This window comes from Molossus molossus, unplaced genomic scaffold (genome assembly GCF_014108415.1).
Source record: "Molossus molossus isolate mMolMol1 unplaced genomic scaffold, mMolMol1.p scaffold_m16_p_4, whole genome shotgun sequence".
Classification (NCBI taxonomy): domain Eukaryota; kingdom Metazoa; phylum Chordata; class Mammalia; order Chiroptera; family Molossidae; genus Molossus; species Molossus molossus.
Genome location: NW_023425377.1, coordinates 76,189,885 through 76,206,358, shown reverse-complemented (window position 1 = coordinate 76,206,358; position 16,474 = coordinate 76,189,885). Strand labels below are relative to the sequence as shown.

At 38.3% G+C, this 16,474-nt stretch overlaps 1 protein-coding gene across 1 annotated transcript in view; it reads right to left on the bottom strand.

Annotated features, from left to right (window-relative positions):
* The window catches only part of CFAP92 (cilia and flagella associated protein 92 (putative)), a 113,259-nt gene that overhangs the window by 49,263 nt on the left and 47,522 nt on the right, over positions 1 to 16,474 (bottom strand). The window contains exon 9 of the mRNA XM_036282231.1: positions 11,953 to 12,857. Within this exon, the coding sequence (XP_036138124.1) occupies positions 11,953 to 12,857 (905 nt within the window). The remainder of the gene's footprint in view (positions 1 to 11,952; positions 12,858 to 16,474) is intronic.

Here is a 16,474-nt window from a genome sequence, read left to right as displayed (position 1 = left end):
TATTGAGAACAAACTGATGGTTGCCAGGTGGACAGGGGTTTACGGAGATGGTAAAAAATGTGAAAGGGATTAAGAAGTACAAATTGACAGTCAAAATTGTCATGGAGAAGTAAATACAGCATAGGGAATATAGCCATAATATTGTAATGCTATGTATGGTGTCAGGTAGGTCCTCTAATTGGCAGGGAGATAACTTTGTAAATTATATAGTGTCTAAACACTATGCTGCACTCCTGAAAAAATGTAATATTATATGTCAACTGTAATTAAAAAATTAAAAAAATAAAAAATTAAAAATGTGTACAATTTAGTGGTTTTAGTATATTCATTTACCATTTATTTTGCAATATTACGTAGGTCATATGTCAAGTGACCATTTATGTGTGTGTGTGTGTGTGTGTGTGTGTGTGTGTGTGTTTTAAATCCTCACCCTAGGGTATTTCTCTATTTATCTTCAGTTAAAGTGGGAGAGAGAGAGAGAGAAACATTGATGTGAGAGAGACACATTGATTGGTTGCCTCCCGCACAACTCTGACCAGGACTGGGGACTGAACTGCAACCAAGGTACATGCCCTTGACTGGAATCAAACCCAGGACTTATTGGTCCATGGGCCGAAGCTCTAACCATTGAGCTAAACCTGCCAGCGTACGTGTCTGTATATTTTTGTATTTTCTGTTCTATCCCGTAGATCTGCTTTTCTGTCCCTGGTCTGACACCATACAGTCTTAATTATCTTAGTTTTATAATCAGACTTGAAATCTAGTAGAGCAAGTTCTCCTACAGTGGGTTGCCTTTCTATTTTGATGGTTGTTTCTTTTGCTGTGCAGAAGCTTTTTAGTTTGATGTGGTCCCATGTGTTCATTTTTTCCTTTGTTTCTGTTGCCTTAGGTGATGTATCAGTGAAAATTCTGCTGCGTATGATGTCCAAAATTTTGTTGCCTACATTTTCTTCTAGAATTTTTATGGATTCACGGGTCACATTTAAGTGGTTTATCCATTTTGAGTTTATTTTTGTGTATGGTGTAAGTTGATGGTATAGTTTCATTTTTTTGCATGTTGCTGTCCAATTTTCCCAACACCATTTATTAAAGAGGCTGTCTTTACTCCATTGTATGCTCTTACCTCCTTTGTCAAATATTAATTGAGCATAGTGTCTTGGGTCCATTTCTGGGTTCTCTGTTCCATTCCGTTGGTCTATATGCCTGTTCATGTGCCAGTACCAGGCTGTTTTGATTACAGTGGCTTTGTAGTATAGCCTGATATCCAGTATTGTGATCCCACCTACTTTGTCCTTCTTTTTTAAGATTGCTGTGGCTATTCGGGGGTCTTTTTTGGTTCCTAATGAACTTTTGAAGTATTTGTTCTAGTTCTGTGAAATGTATCTTTGCTATTTTGATGGGGATTGCATTGAATCTATAAATTGCTTTGGGTAAAATGAACATTTTAATGATGTTAGTTCTTCCAATCCATGAACAAGGTATGTGCTTCCACTTTTTTATATCTTTCTTTATTTCTTTTTTCAATGACCTGTAGTTTTCTGCGAATAGGTCCCTTATTTCATTGGTTAAGTTTATTCTTAGGTATCTTAATTTTTTTTGCTGCAATGGTAAATGGGATTGTTTTTCTGTGAGTTCATCATTGGTGTATAAGAATGCTGTCAGTTTCTTGACGTTAATTTTGTATGCTGCTACTTTTCCAAATTCATTTATTAAGTCTAATAGATTTTTGATGCAGTCTTTAGGGTTTTCTATGTATAATATCATGTCATCTGCAAATAATGACAGTTTCACTTCCTCCTTTCCAATTTGGATCCCTTTTATTTTTTCTTCCTGTCTGATTGCTGTGGCTAAGATTTCCACTACTATGTTAAATAAGAGTGGCAAAAGTGGGCATCCCTGTCTTGTTCCTGTTTTTAAGGGAAATGCTTTTAGTTTCTGCCCATTGAGTATGATTTTTGGCTGTAGGTCTTCCATATATGGCCTTTATTATGTCGAGATATGATCTCTCTATTCCCACATTGCTAAGTGTTTTTTATTATAAATGGATGCTGGATTTTGTAGAAGGCTTTTTCAGCCTCTATTGATATGATCATTTGGTATTTATCATTCATTTTGTTTATGTGGTGTTCCCATGTATTGATTTGTGAATATTGTACCAGGCTTGCATCCCTGGGATGAATCCCACATGGTCATGGTGAATGATTTTTTTGATGTATTGCTGGATCCAATTTGCTAGTATTTTGTTCAGGATTTTGCCATGTATGTTCATCAGGGATATTGACCTTTAGTTTTCTTTCTTTGTAGTAGTGTCTTTTCCTGGTTTTGGAATTAGAATTATGCTGGCCTTGTAAAATGACTTTGGAAGTCTTCCTTCTTGAATTTTTAAAAATAGTTTGAGGAGAATGGGTAAATGGGTATTAGTTCTTTTTTTAAAGTTTGGTCACCCCCCCCCCCCCCCCCCCGTGAAGCCATTTGGGCCTGGGCTTTTGTTTGTTGGGAGAGTCTTGATTACATTTTCAATTTCCTTCATTGTTATTGGTCTGTTCAAGTTTTCTATCTCTTCCCAGTCCAGTTTTGAAAGACTGAGTGTTTCTATAAATTTGTCCATTGCACTTAGATTGTCAAATTCAATGCCATATAATTGTTCATAGTAGTTGTTAACAATCTTTTGTATTTCTGTGGTGTCGGTTGTTACTTTTCCTTTTTCATTTCTGATTTTGTGTATTTGGGTTCTCTCTCTGTTTCTTGGTGAGTCTAGCTAAGGGTCTATCAATCTTGTTTATCTTTTAGAAAAACCAGCTCTTTGTTTCATTGATCCTTTGAATTGTTTTTTTGGTCTTTATATCATTTATTTCTGCTCTGATCTTTACTATTTCCTTCCTTCTACTTGCTCTGGGGGTTTCTTTCTGTTTGCTTTCTAATTCTTTAAGTTGTGAGGTTAGACAGTCAATTAGAAATTTTTCTTGTTTCTTGAGGTAGGCCTGTAGTGCTATGAACTTCCCTCTCAGAACTGATTTTGCTGCATCCCATAGATTTTGTGTTGTTGTGTGTTCATTTTCATTGGTTTCCAGGAAGTTTTAAATTTCTTCCTTGATCTCCTCGGTAACCCATTTATTGTTTAATAACATGCTATTTAGCCTCCATGTGTTCAAATGTCTTTGCATGTTCTTGTTGCAATTGATTTCTAGTTTCATGCCATTGTAATCTGAGAAGATGCTTGATATGATTTTAATCTTCTTGAAATTGCAGAGATTTAGTTTGTGTACTATCAAGTGGTCTATCTTTGAGAATGTCCCATGTGCACTTGAGAAGAATGTGAATTCTGCAGTTTTGCGGTGTAATTCTCTGTAGATATCTATTAAATCCATTTCTCTAGTGCTTCATTTAGAGTCTCTGTTTCCTTGCTAATTTTGTCTAGAGGATCTATTCAGTGATGTCAGCAGGGTGTTGAAATCTCCTGCTATGATTGTATTGCTATCGATTTCTCCTTTTAAGTCCTTCAGAAGATTTTTAATATATTTTGATGCTCCTAAATTGGGTGCATATATGTTTATCGAGGTTATATCTTCCTGTTGGATAGATCCTTTCAATGTTATCTAGTGGCCTTCTTTGTTTCTAGTTATGGCCTTCATTTTGAAATCTATTTTATCAGATATGAGTATTGCTATCCCAGCTTTTTTTTCTTTCCGTTTGCTTGGAAGATTTTTTCCCATCCCTTCACTTTCAACCTATGTGAGTCTTTTGTTGTGAGGTGGGTGTCTTGTAAACAACATATAGATGAGTCATGCTTTGTTATCCAATCAGCTACTCTGTGTCTTTTTATCGGAGTATTCAGTCCATTTACATTTAAGGTGATAATTGACATGTACTTACTTGTTCATTGTCATTTTTGTTTAGTTTGTTTCTATTTCTTCTACTAATTACAGCAGTCCTTTTAACATTTTTCTGTAGTTCTGGTTTGGTGCTAATGTATTCCCTTAGCCTTTTTTAAATTTTTTATTTTTGTCTGGGAAGCTCTTTATTTGTTCTATTTTGAATGACAACCTTGCTGGGTAGAGTAGTTTTGGATTCAGATCCTTGTTTTTTATGACCTTGATTACCTCATGCCTTTCCTTTCTGGCCTGTAGTATTTCTGTTGAGAAGTCAGCTGATAGCCTTATGGGGGTTCTTTTTTAGGTAACCTATTGCTTATCTCTTGCTGGTTTTAGTATTCTCTTTTTGTGTTTAATTTTTGGCATTTTAATTACTATGTGTCTTTATGTGTGCTTGTTTGGGTTTTTCTTTCTTGGTGCTCTCTGTGCTTCTTGAACTTGAATGCCTTCTTCCTTCACCAAATTAGGGAATTTTTTGTCACTATTTCTTCAAATATATTCTCTAACCCTTGCTCATTTTCTTCTTCTTTGGGGACTCCTATGATGCGAATATTATTACATTTCCAGTTGTCGCACAGTTCTCTTAAGCTGTCTTCCTGTTTTTTAATTTTTTTTTTTCCTGTTGGTTTTCTGATTGGTTGATTTTTTCTACCCTGTCTTCTAATTCACTGATCTGGTCCTCAGCTTCCTCTACTCTGCTGTTTAGACTTTCCAATGTGTTTTTATTTTTTGATATGTCATTCTTGATTACTTCCTGGTGGTTTTTAATTTCCAGTTGATTAATTTTCATCACCTCTATGTCATTACTCATGCTATTGAGCTTCCTCAAGATCATTGCTCTGAATTCTATCTCTGTTAACTTGCTTAACTGTTCCACATTTATCTAATCTTTGGTAGAGTTCTCTTGTTCTTTCTTTTGGCTTTTGTTTCTGTGTTTCACCATTTTGGCTATCACAGTGGGCTTTGGAACCTGCCAAATTTTCTCTGTGTGTGTTGTTGTTCTGCTGTTTGTGGCTCCCTCTCCTGGGTTTGGATGAGCGAGGGAGGACCTATGTTAAACACCACTGTCACATCTTACTTTCCTGGTTATAGTTGTTTGCCCAGGAATGATACAGTTATCCTCTAGCTTTTTGCCTGGAGAATATTAGTTGTGGTTACTTGAAGAGCCTTGGGTTCTCAGTTGAATGAAAAACTTCTCAGGTGTTCAGGGTAAGGGGATATCCTGAGGGTGGGGCAGATGCTGGTTTTTAGTGAGCCTCAATTTGCATTTCCATGGCCCACTAGGTGGGGATGAATCTCCAAAGGAGGGGCTGCCGCCTCTCCCTAGAGCCCTGGGAAGGAGTAAGATGGCCACCGTCCTGCATCGCGCAACTAAGCAAAAGCTCGGAGGCCCTGTCAAATCCCAAGTGTCCCTACACACTTCCAGTCTAGTCCACCCTCCCTCTGCCAGAGCGCAAGGTGAGTGGCTGTGGCTATTTTAACCTTTATTCCAGCTCTGTGCTGTGGAGCCTCTTGGTAGTTTAACCTGAGGGCACTGCTCACTGCTAAGGCCGCTGCTGTCCGTGGGCTCCCAGCCCCACTTCTCGCACCTCCACAAGCCTACCAGGATTGAGTCCCTGGTTATATGATCCTTGTAAGTTGCTTATCTGTTGCTTTTTCCTGTTTATTTGTATTTATTTTAGTTGTAATTCCAGTTTGGTCCTGGGAAACAGTCTGTGTAGCTTCCATTCACTCCACCGCCATTTTGGAATCTCCTATTTTGGTTATCTTTAATGTTTCTAAAAGTTCTATAATTTTCACAACAGAGGTCTTTTGCTCCTTTTTGTCAAATTTATTCCTATCAATGTCCTATTTTATTATACTTTTAAATTATTTCCTCTTTAATATTATTTTTGTATGTAGCTGTTATTTAGAACTTCAATAGACTTAATACATTAATTTCTTTTTTTTAAATTAATTTTTTTTATTGATTAATTTTTGTTACAGATGTTTCTCCTTTTCCCCCCACTGATTCCCCCCTCCACCTCCCTCCCTGCCCCTTCCCCAGATTGTTGTCCATGTCCACTGTTCATGCATACATGCGTATAAGTTCTGTGGTTCATCCCTCCCCCACCTCCCCACTCCTTAGGGGATTGTCAGTCTGTACCCCGCTTCCACATCTCTGGGACTGCCCCATTCCTCAAACTGTTATGTTCATTATATTTCACAAATAAGTGAGATCATATGAAACTTGTCTTTCTCTGTTTGGCTTGTTTCACTTAGGATGATACTTTCAAGGTCCCTCCATGTAGTCTCAAAGGATAAGAGATCTTTCTTTCTTACCACTGCGTAGTACTCCATTGTGTATATGTACCACAGCTTTTTGAACCATTCGTCTACTGATGGACACTTGGGCTGTTTCCAGATCTTAGCGATTGTAAATAGTGCTGCTACAAAGATGGGGGTACATATATTCTTTCTGATTGGTGTTTTATGCTTCTTAGGGTATATTCCTAGAAGTGGGATCACTGGGTCAAATGGAAGATCAATTTTTAATTTTTTGAGGTAACACCATATTGTTTTCCATAGTGGCTGCACCAGTCTGCATTCCCACCAGCAGTGTACTAGAGTCCCCTTTTCTCCACAGCCTCACCAACACTTGTTGTTTCATGATTTGTTGATGGCGGCCATTCTGACAGGTGTGAGGTGATACCTCATGGTTGTTTTGATTTGCATCTCTCTGGTGATTAGTGATGATGAGCATTTCTTCATATGTTTCTTAGCCGTTTGGAGAGGTGTCTATTTAGTGCCTCTGCCCATTTTTTAATTGGATTCTTTGTCTTCCTTTTGTGGAGTTGTATGAGCACTCTATATGTATTGGAAATTAATCCCTTATCTGATATATCATTGGCAATTATGCTCTCCCATACAGTGGGTAGCATTTCCGTTTTGATGATTGTATCTTTCGCTGTGCAGAAGCTTTTGAGTTTGATGTAGTCCCATGTGTTCATTTTCTCCTTTGTTTCTATTGCCTTAGGTGATGTGTCAGTAAAAATTCTGCTGCATATGCTGTCTGAAATTTTGTTGCCCGCAGTCTCTTCTAGGATTTTTATGGATTCATGAGCTACATTTAAGTCTTTTATCCATTTTGAGTTTATTCTAGTGTAGGGTGTAAGTTGATGGTCTAGTTTCATTTTTCTGCAAGTAGCTGTCCAATTTTCCCAGCACCATTTATTAAAGAGGCTGTCCTTACTCCACTGTATGCTCTTGCCACCTTTGTCAAATATTAATTGAGCATATTGCCTTGGGTCCATTTCTGGGTTCTCTATTCTGTTCCACTGGTCTATTACCTGTTCTTGTGCCAGTACCAGGCTGTTTTGATTATAGTGGCTTTGTAGTATAACCTGAAATCTGGTATTGTGATCCCTCCAACTTTGTTCTTCCTTTTCAAGATTGCTGTGGCTATTCGAGGCCTTTTGTGGTTCCATATGAACTTTTGAAGTAATTGTTCTAATTCTGTGAAGTATGCCATTGGTATTTTGATGGGGATTGCGTTGAATCTATAGCAATCTGAAATCTGGTATTGTGATCCCTCCAACTTTGTTCTTCCTTTTCAAGATTGCTGTGGCTATTCGAGGCCTTTTGTGGTTCCATATGAACTTTTGAAGTGATTGTTCTAATTCTGTGAAGTATGCATTGGTATTTTGATGGGGATTGCATTGAATCTATAGATTGCTTTGGGTAATATGGACATTTTAATGATGTTAATTCTCCCAATCCATGAACAGGGTATGTGCTTCCACTTTTTTATATCTTGCTCTATTTCTTTTTTTAATGACCTGTAGTTTTCTGCGAATAGGTCCTTTATTTCTTTGGTTAAGTTTATTCCTAGGTATCTTAATTTTTTTGCCGCAATGGTAAATGGGATTGTTTGCTTAGTTTCTCTTTCTGTGAGTTCATCATTGGTGTATAAGAATGCCATCGATTTCTTGACGTTAATTTTGTATCCTGCTACTTTGCCAAATTTATTTATTAAGTCTAGTAAACTTTTGGTGGAGTCTTTGGGGTTTTCTATGTACAGTATCATGTCGTGTACAAATAATGAGAGTTTCACTTCCTCCTTTCCAATTTGGATCCCTTTTATTTTTTCTTCTTGTCTGATTGCTGTGGCTAAGACTTCCAGTACTATGTTAAATAGGAGTGGCGAAAGTGGGCATCCTTGCCTTGTTCCTGTTCTTAAGGGAAATGCTTTTAGATTTTGCCCATTGAGTATGATGTTGGCTGTAGGTCTTTCATATATGGCCTTTATTATGTCTAGATATGATCCCTCTATTCCCACACTGCTGAGCGTTTTTATCAGAAATGGATGCTGGATTTTGTCGAAGGCTTTTTCAGCATCTATTGATATTATCATGTGGTTTTTATTCTTCATTTTGTTTATGTGGTGTATCACATTTATGGATTTGCGAATATTGTACCAGCCTTGCATCCCTGGGATGAATCCCACTTGGTCATCGTGGATAATTTTTTGGTGTATTGCTGGATTCGATTTGCTAGTATTTTGTTCAGGATTTTGGCATCTATGTTCATCAGGGATATTGGCCTATAGTTTTCTTTCTTTGTTGTGTCTTTTTCTGGTTTTGGAATTAGAATTATGCTGGCTTCATAAAACGAGTTTGGAAGTCTTCCTTCTTCTTGAATTTTTTGAAATAGTTTGAGGAGAATGGGTATTAGTTCTTCTTTGAATGTTTGGTAAAACTCCCCCGTGAAGCCATCAGGGCCTGGGCTTTTGTTTGCTGGGAGAGTCTTGATTACATCTTCAATTTCTTCTGTTGTTACTGGTCTGTTCAAGTTTTCTATCTCTTCCTGATCCAGTTTTGGGAGACTATGTGTTTCTAGAAATTTGTCCATTTTGTTTAGATTTTCGAATTTGTTGCCGTATAATTGTTCATAGTCGTTGTTAACGATCTTTTGTATTTCTGTGGTGTCAGTTGTTAAATACATTAATTTCTATATTGAGAAACCTCGTGAAACCATCTAATCTAAAAATATTTTTGGTATTAATTTTTGGTAAATTTGTAATTAATTTTAATACTGATTGATACCATAAAACCCTTATTTCAATGTCTGCAAATGTCAGTAATTTTCAGCCTTTTTTTTTTCTTTAAATATAAAAATTTAAGGCTATAAAGTGTCCTTTAAATAATGCTTTAACATCATTCTACAAATTTAGATATTATACTATTTTCATTATTGTTCAGTTCAAAAATGTCTAATTTCCATTACAGCTTCTCCTTTGACCTATGGGTTATTTGAAAATATTTGTTAATTTTTAAGTATATGAATTTTTTTTAAAGTTAAATTTATTGAGGTAACATTGGTTAGTAACATTATATGTTTTAAGTGTATAATTGTATAATACATCACCTGTATCCAGTTTCCTTCCATCATCATATATTTGACCTCCTTGAGCCTTTTCATCTTCTCTCCTTTCTGGCTACAGAGCCCATATATTCTTAACTATTTTACCACCCTGCCACCCCAGGAGCATAAATGGGCTATCTTTTTCTCTCTCTAAAAAATTTTAAAGCTAAGGTATATTTTACATATAATAAATTTTATCTTTTTTTGTACCCTGTTCTAAGAGCTATTTTTAAAAAATCTTTTTATTTATTAATTTGTTTTTGATACAGATGTTTCTCATTTTTTCCCCATTGACACCTTCCTCCCTCTCCCCCTCACCCCATGAACTTTTTCTTGTTAATAATATTTTTTATGTCTAGCATAACTGAACTGGAGTCAGTGAACATACTCTATGTTATTTCTACCATTGGACAAAATCTTTTCAATGAGATATAATTTACATGCCACATGACCTGAGTTAGCCAAACTGCAAGATTTGAAGGCACAGTCCCCCAAACTGACCTGATTTGTGATACCAGTGGAAAGTTCCAGGGGTACCATAGTAAAGTTCATAAAATCACACTCAGGTTTATCAATTTGCTAGGAGAATTCACAGAAAAATGTTATGCTCACACACCTCATTATAGGAAAAGGATACACATGAAAATCAGCCAAAGAAAGAGGTACATACAGCAGGGTCCAGGATGGCTGCAAACACAGCTTCTGCTGTCCTTTCCTCATGGAGTCAGGATGTGTTGCCCTTACAACGCGAATGAGTGACAATATGCACAGAGTAACTCCTCCAAGTCTTGGTGTCCAGAGTTTTTATTGGGGCTCCATTACAGAGGCATGATTGATTAATTGCTAGATGGCCCATGAGGCAATCTTGGTCTCCATGTCAAGGGATACCACATGATCCAAAGCTCCCACTGTAAATCACATTGTTGGTCTTTTTGGCACAGCCAACCTCACTTATGACTATCAGGTGAGGCTGCTCCCACCCTGAGATCTGGTGTGGTCAACTCCCAACCTAAACAAAGACCCTCCTATTAGGTATAACACAGATTCCTTTCCAGAAGACAAGGGCAAAGGCCTGACCTCTCTTGGGCAAGGCCAAATTCTTTACAACATATTGCAAAGTTCACCCTTGTAAAGTATTCAGTTCAGTGTTTTTTTTTTTTAGTATATTCACAATGTTATGCAACCATAAATACTAATTCTCAAATATTTTCATCACTCAGAAATGACACTGTACTGTGAGCATCATTCCCCACTTCTCCCTCATGCCTCCTCTGAGACACTGACAACCACTGATCTACCTTCATCTCTATGGATTTGACTATTCCAGATATTTTACATAAATGGAATCATATAATATGTGGTCTTTTATGTTTTGCTTTGTTGACTTAGCATGATATTTCCAAGGTTCATTCACAGTGAAGTATGTGTATAAGTAGTACTTCATTCATTTTTTTATGGCTGAATATTATTCCATTGTATGAACACATCACATTCATTGGTTGATGAACATATGTGCTATTTTCACTTTTTGATTACTATAAGTAATGGTGCAATGAACATTTATGAGTGTGATTTTGTGTGGACATATGTTTTCCATTTTCTTGGGCAGAAAAACCAGACATAAGGCCAGTTTCTCCCCAGTGCGTCTTGGCCCATCAGCATATCAAAGCAGGCCTCCACAGGGCTGCACTCCCCTGATGGGTGGATAGACTCAACTTCAAGACTTTCTGCTGTTATCAACATCTGGGTCCTGGGGTATCTGAGCTATGAGGACAAACAGGGAACCTGCAGACTAAAAGAGGGAGGTCCTATTTACCCAAACTAGGATACTTGAAAATCATGAAAGGAAAAAAGAATTATCCTGTCATCAAATCTAAAAAAATGGAAGACCTGTGTGGGACCACTTGCTCCAGCCTAGAATCAGATATTTTAGTTGCCTCTACAATGTCCCCACTGAGCAACCATCAGGTACTCCTGAAAGCCTTCAGTGAAGGGGAATTTTCTATATTCAAAATAGTCAGATACAGCTTGCCTGGGGGAGTTGAATTCTATTTCTTTGTGGTGTTTACCTTAATGTCATAAAACACATTGTCTTTTTTTTCTCCCAATTTGCAATATTTTGGCTCCATAAACTTGGACCAGGGCCATATACAACATTCTGCTCCTTCTTAACCAAGTAGGCCCCTCAGAAGTCTGAAGGCTGGACTCATTCTCCTAAACCACTTTCTCTTCTATATATCCCTAAAGTCTTAAGACAATCAATTCTTCTTGTTATAAAAATCCAATTATTGATCCTGGAGGAGCACATTATAATAAACTTTAAGAGTAAATGAGTTGCCCTGGCCGGTTTGGTTCAGCGGTTAGAGCTTCGGCCTGCGGTCCTGAGAACCAGGGTTTGGTTCCCACTAAGGGCGCGTACTTCAGTTGCAGTTTGTCCCCGGCCCTGGTCGGTTGTGCGGGTGGCAGCCACTCGACGTGCTCCTTTCACATCGATGTTTCTCTCTCTCTCTGTCCCTCTCTCTCCCTCCCACTCTACCTGAACAAAAAATGGAAAAATGTCCTCGGGTGAGGATAAAAAAAGAGTAAATGAGTGAACATATTTCTCTCACAGAGGACGGGGAACCTCAGCTTGACTTTGAGAGATCTCTCCATTCACTCGTATCCAGATGCCACCTACCGGCTTTGGTAGCTCTCCCAGAGCCGCTTCAAGCCTTGGTCAGCCAAGCCTTCCAAAATGAGGAGGTGGATCTTCCCATCCAGCAGGTAGAAGCCAGTCAGGACATCCAGATCCTGCCTTTCCTGGATATTCACCCGAATCTTAATGGCTGACAGGATCTGCTGGATGTTCGTGATAGGGTAGGAGTCCAGATCAAGGGCTTTGGCATTTATCATGGTGATGTCCTGCAGCAGGTTATATAGGAGGAAGATCTTCCTAGAGCCAAATACAAAAATGATGCGGCCAAATTTGGTGCCTGTGAGGTCTGCACTGGGGGTTTCTGCCATGGTTCGCAGTGGCACCGCGATATCCACTCTCAGCTTGAGCAGGGAGTTGGACTCTAAGTAGTTGCCCATGGGCATTGGGCCATGATGAAGGACATCTGTAGGGACCCTAAACCCCACAACCTTCCTAATCTTGCTGTCATGGCCATGTTGTGTGGGCTTGGACTCACAGCTGTGGATCGGGATAGCCAAGTTCAAGTACTTGTGGCCGAGGAGGAGGTCAGCAAAACTTACCCGGGCAACTCCATAAGGGTCCCATATCTTGGTTTGGGTTTCAAAGGGGTTGTTCTCTGTCTCTTTGGGAGAGATGAGGACTTGAAAGTTGAGGCATGAATCCAGAGGATCCTCCCCAAACAGGGTGGGCTTCCGGGAATACTCCTCTGACTTTCGGTCACGGTCATGAACTTCTACAACCATGGGAGGACCCTCCAGGTATTCCCTCAGCTCACTGGGATGCATTGTCCCAAGGAAGATGACATTGATGTCCTGGAAGGAGATGTGGCTTCCATGAGGCTTCCCCTCAGTCTGGTGAACCGGAGTCTTATGAAACTGGTACCTGCAGTACACGGGGCTGCAGAGCCTCTGTGAGAGAGCCAGGAGACATCGGGTCACTGGGCTGCAGTGGCAGTCACTCTGTCTCTCTCTAAAGGAAGGCTCCCAGGGCAGGGAGCTCAAATCCTAGTGCCACACTTACCACCCACAGGCCCTGCAGGCTGGGTTTCTCATCCAAAAAATACCATGAGAAAGCCAGCTCTGCAAGGTCATTCCCAGGACAGAGTGACATATGTGAAAACACCCAGATGGTGGCTGGCACAAGAAAAGAACTCAAAAGTATTAGTCACTACTTTTTCCTCCCAAACTGTGAGTGCCATGAAGACAGGTCATGTGCCTTTTTCACATTTCTATTCTAGCTCTTAGCCCAAAGCTAGGCAAAGTAAAGCTGGGCATAAGTAAATCATATTTTCCAGAAATACATCTGGGGGGATTGGCTCAGGTTCATCCTTATCATATGAGCATCCAAGCAGAAAGCTGCAACAAGGAAAAGAAAGACTCAGAGAGGTTTGGGGCTCAGGAGGGCATGGAACATGAACTGGGAGGGAGGGCAGAGCTGTGTTGAGGCAGAAAATAGGGGAACCTTGCACGTTTTCACCAGCGTGCTAAAATTTTATCATCAAAAGCTAACTGTTACACAAGTTTGTTGCCCAAATTCATATCGCAAGTGTCCTATTTATTTTACACTGATGCTAAAAATTTATTTAAAAATAATCCTGGGTTGGTAGTGCTCCCAGGTACACATAAGAAGTAATCAAGAAAACTTTCTGGAGAAATCCACTTTCAACCTAGGCCCCAAGTAATCCACACAAAATTCCATTGAACATGAGATCATAGTAAAAAAAAAAAAATCACACAACATTTAAGGAAAAAAGGTACTACTAGAAAAATCAGACTCACAAAAGACAAAAGTATTAGAATAATCAGATACATAAAACAAATATATTTGCTACATGAAAAAAATTTTTAAAAAATCATCAAGGTAAAATCTATCAGAATTCTATTTACTAGCAATAAATAATTTAAAAAATGAAATTATTTAAACATTACCTGCAATAGCATACATTTTATAAAATGCATATGTTTTTATAAAATGCATATGTTTTCATAAAAAAGAAATTAAATGAAAGATATATAAAACCTATACACTGAAAACTATAGAACACTATAGACAGAAATGAAAGAAAATCTGCATAGCAACATATATCATTTTCATGGTAAGGAAAATGCAATTAATTCTAGATGAATCATAGACCTGAACATAAAAGCTAAAATTATACACCTTTTAGAAGAAAACATAGAAGAGTATTTTCATGAAATTGAGGTAGAAAAAGGTTTATTAGACAGAACACAAATAGCACTAGTCATGACAGAAATACTTGATAAAATGGACTTTATTAAAGACATTAAAAAAACTAAAGTCAGATTCCAAAATGGTGGTGGAGTGAATGAAAGCTACAAAGACCATCTCCCAGGACAAAACTGGGATTACAACTAAAATAAAGACAAATCATCAGGAAAAAGCAACAGAAAAGCAGCTGGAGAGGACCCATATAACCAGGAACAGGACAAAAGGACACTGAATCAAGCCTGGTAGGATTCGTGGAGGTGCAAGAGGGTGGCCTGGGAGCCTACTGAGGCAGCTGTTTTAGCCGTGAGCAGCTCCCTTGGGGTTAAAATCCCAAGCCTGTTCACAGTGCAGAGGGCCAGGACAGAGCACTAAATTAGCTACAGCCACTCACTTTGTGCTCTGGAAGAGGGAAGGCAGATTGGGCTGCAACTGTGTGGACACTCAGGAGCTTGGAGAGCTGGGAGGGAATTGGGAGTTTTGTGCTGAATCACTCCCTCACAGGACAGTAGACATTTACTCAAAGAGCCCCTTCCCAGAGTCCTGGGAAGAAGCAACAGCCCCTCCCTCAGAAATTTAACTCCACACAGCTGGGTCAGAGAAATGCAAATTGAGGCTCATTAATAGCCAGCATCTGCTCCACCCTCTGGAAATCCACTTACCCTGAACACCTGAGGGATTTTTATATTTAGCTGAAGGCTACAACCCAAGGCTTATCAGGTAACTGAGACTAATAGCCTCCAGGCAAAAAGCTAAAGGATAACTGAACATTTTCTGGGCTTGTAAATCTACCCAGAAAAGGAAAACTTGACAATGATGTTTAATGTTGGTCCTCCCACACTCATCCAAACCCAGTAGAGGGAGCCACAAACAGCAGAACACCAACACCCACAGTAAAAGATTGGCAGGCTCCAAAACACACCGAGATAGCCAAAATTGTGAAACAAAGGAAAAGTCCCAGATGAAAGAACAAGAAAATTCTACTAAAGATGAGATCAATGAAATGCAGTTAAGCAAGTTATCTGAGGTAGAGTTCAGACTAATGATAATGAGGAAGCTCAAAAACATGAATAAAGAGCTCAGCACCATGAGTAAAGATATAGAAACATTGAAAACCAATCAATTGGAAATGAAGAATGACATAGCAGAAATAAAGAACACATTGGAAAGAATAACCAGCAGAGTAGAGAAAGCTGAGGACCAGATTAGTGAATTAGAGATAGGGTAAAAAAACATCACCCAATCATAAAACCAAAATGAAAAAAACAATTAAAAGACAGAAAGACAATAAGAGACAAAAAAAGGTCACTACATAATATAAAAAGGATCAATCCAACAAGAGAATATAACCCTGGTAAACATATACACACCAAATATGGGAGCACCAAAATATATTAAAAAACTTCTGGAGGACTTCAAGGGACAGATCAATAGCAATATGATCATAGGGGGTGATTTTAACATCCCACTGACACCACTGGATAGATCTTCTAGACAAAGACTTAACAAAGACATAGAGTCCTTAAATGATGACCTAGATCAGTTAGACTTAATTGATATTTACAGAACATTTCACCCCAAAGTTGCAGATTATAGATTCTTCTCAAGTGCACATGGGACATTCTCAAAGATAGACCACATGTTAGGAAACAAAGTAAGTCTCTACAAATTCAAAAAGATTGAAAAATCATATAATCATCTTCTCAGATCACAATGGCATGAAACTAGAACTCAATTACAACAAAAACACACAAAAACATTCAAACACTTGGAGGCTAAATAGCACGTTATAAACAATGAATGGGTTACCAATGAGATCAAGGAAGACATTAAAAACTTCCTTAAAACCAATAAAACAAACACAAAACAACACAAAATTTATGGGATGAAGCAAAAGCAGTCCTGAGAGGGAAGTTCATAGTACTACAGACCTACCTCAAAAAACAAGAAAAATTCCTAATTGACTCTTTAATCCTACAACTTAAAGAACTAGAAAGAAAGAAAACAAACAAACAAACAAACAAACAGACAGACAAACAAAAAACCCAGAGCAAGTAGAAGGAAAGAAATAGCAAAGGTCAGATCAGAAATAAATGACATAAAGACTAAAAACAGTTCAAAAGATCAATGAAATAAAAAGCTGGTTCTTTGAAAAGATAAACAAGATCAGTGGATCTTTAGCCAGACTCACCAAGAAACAAAAAGAGAGGACCCAAATAAACAAAATCAGAAACAAAAGAAGAGAAGTAAAAACTGATGCCACAGAAATACAAAGAATCATCGAAACATACTATGAACA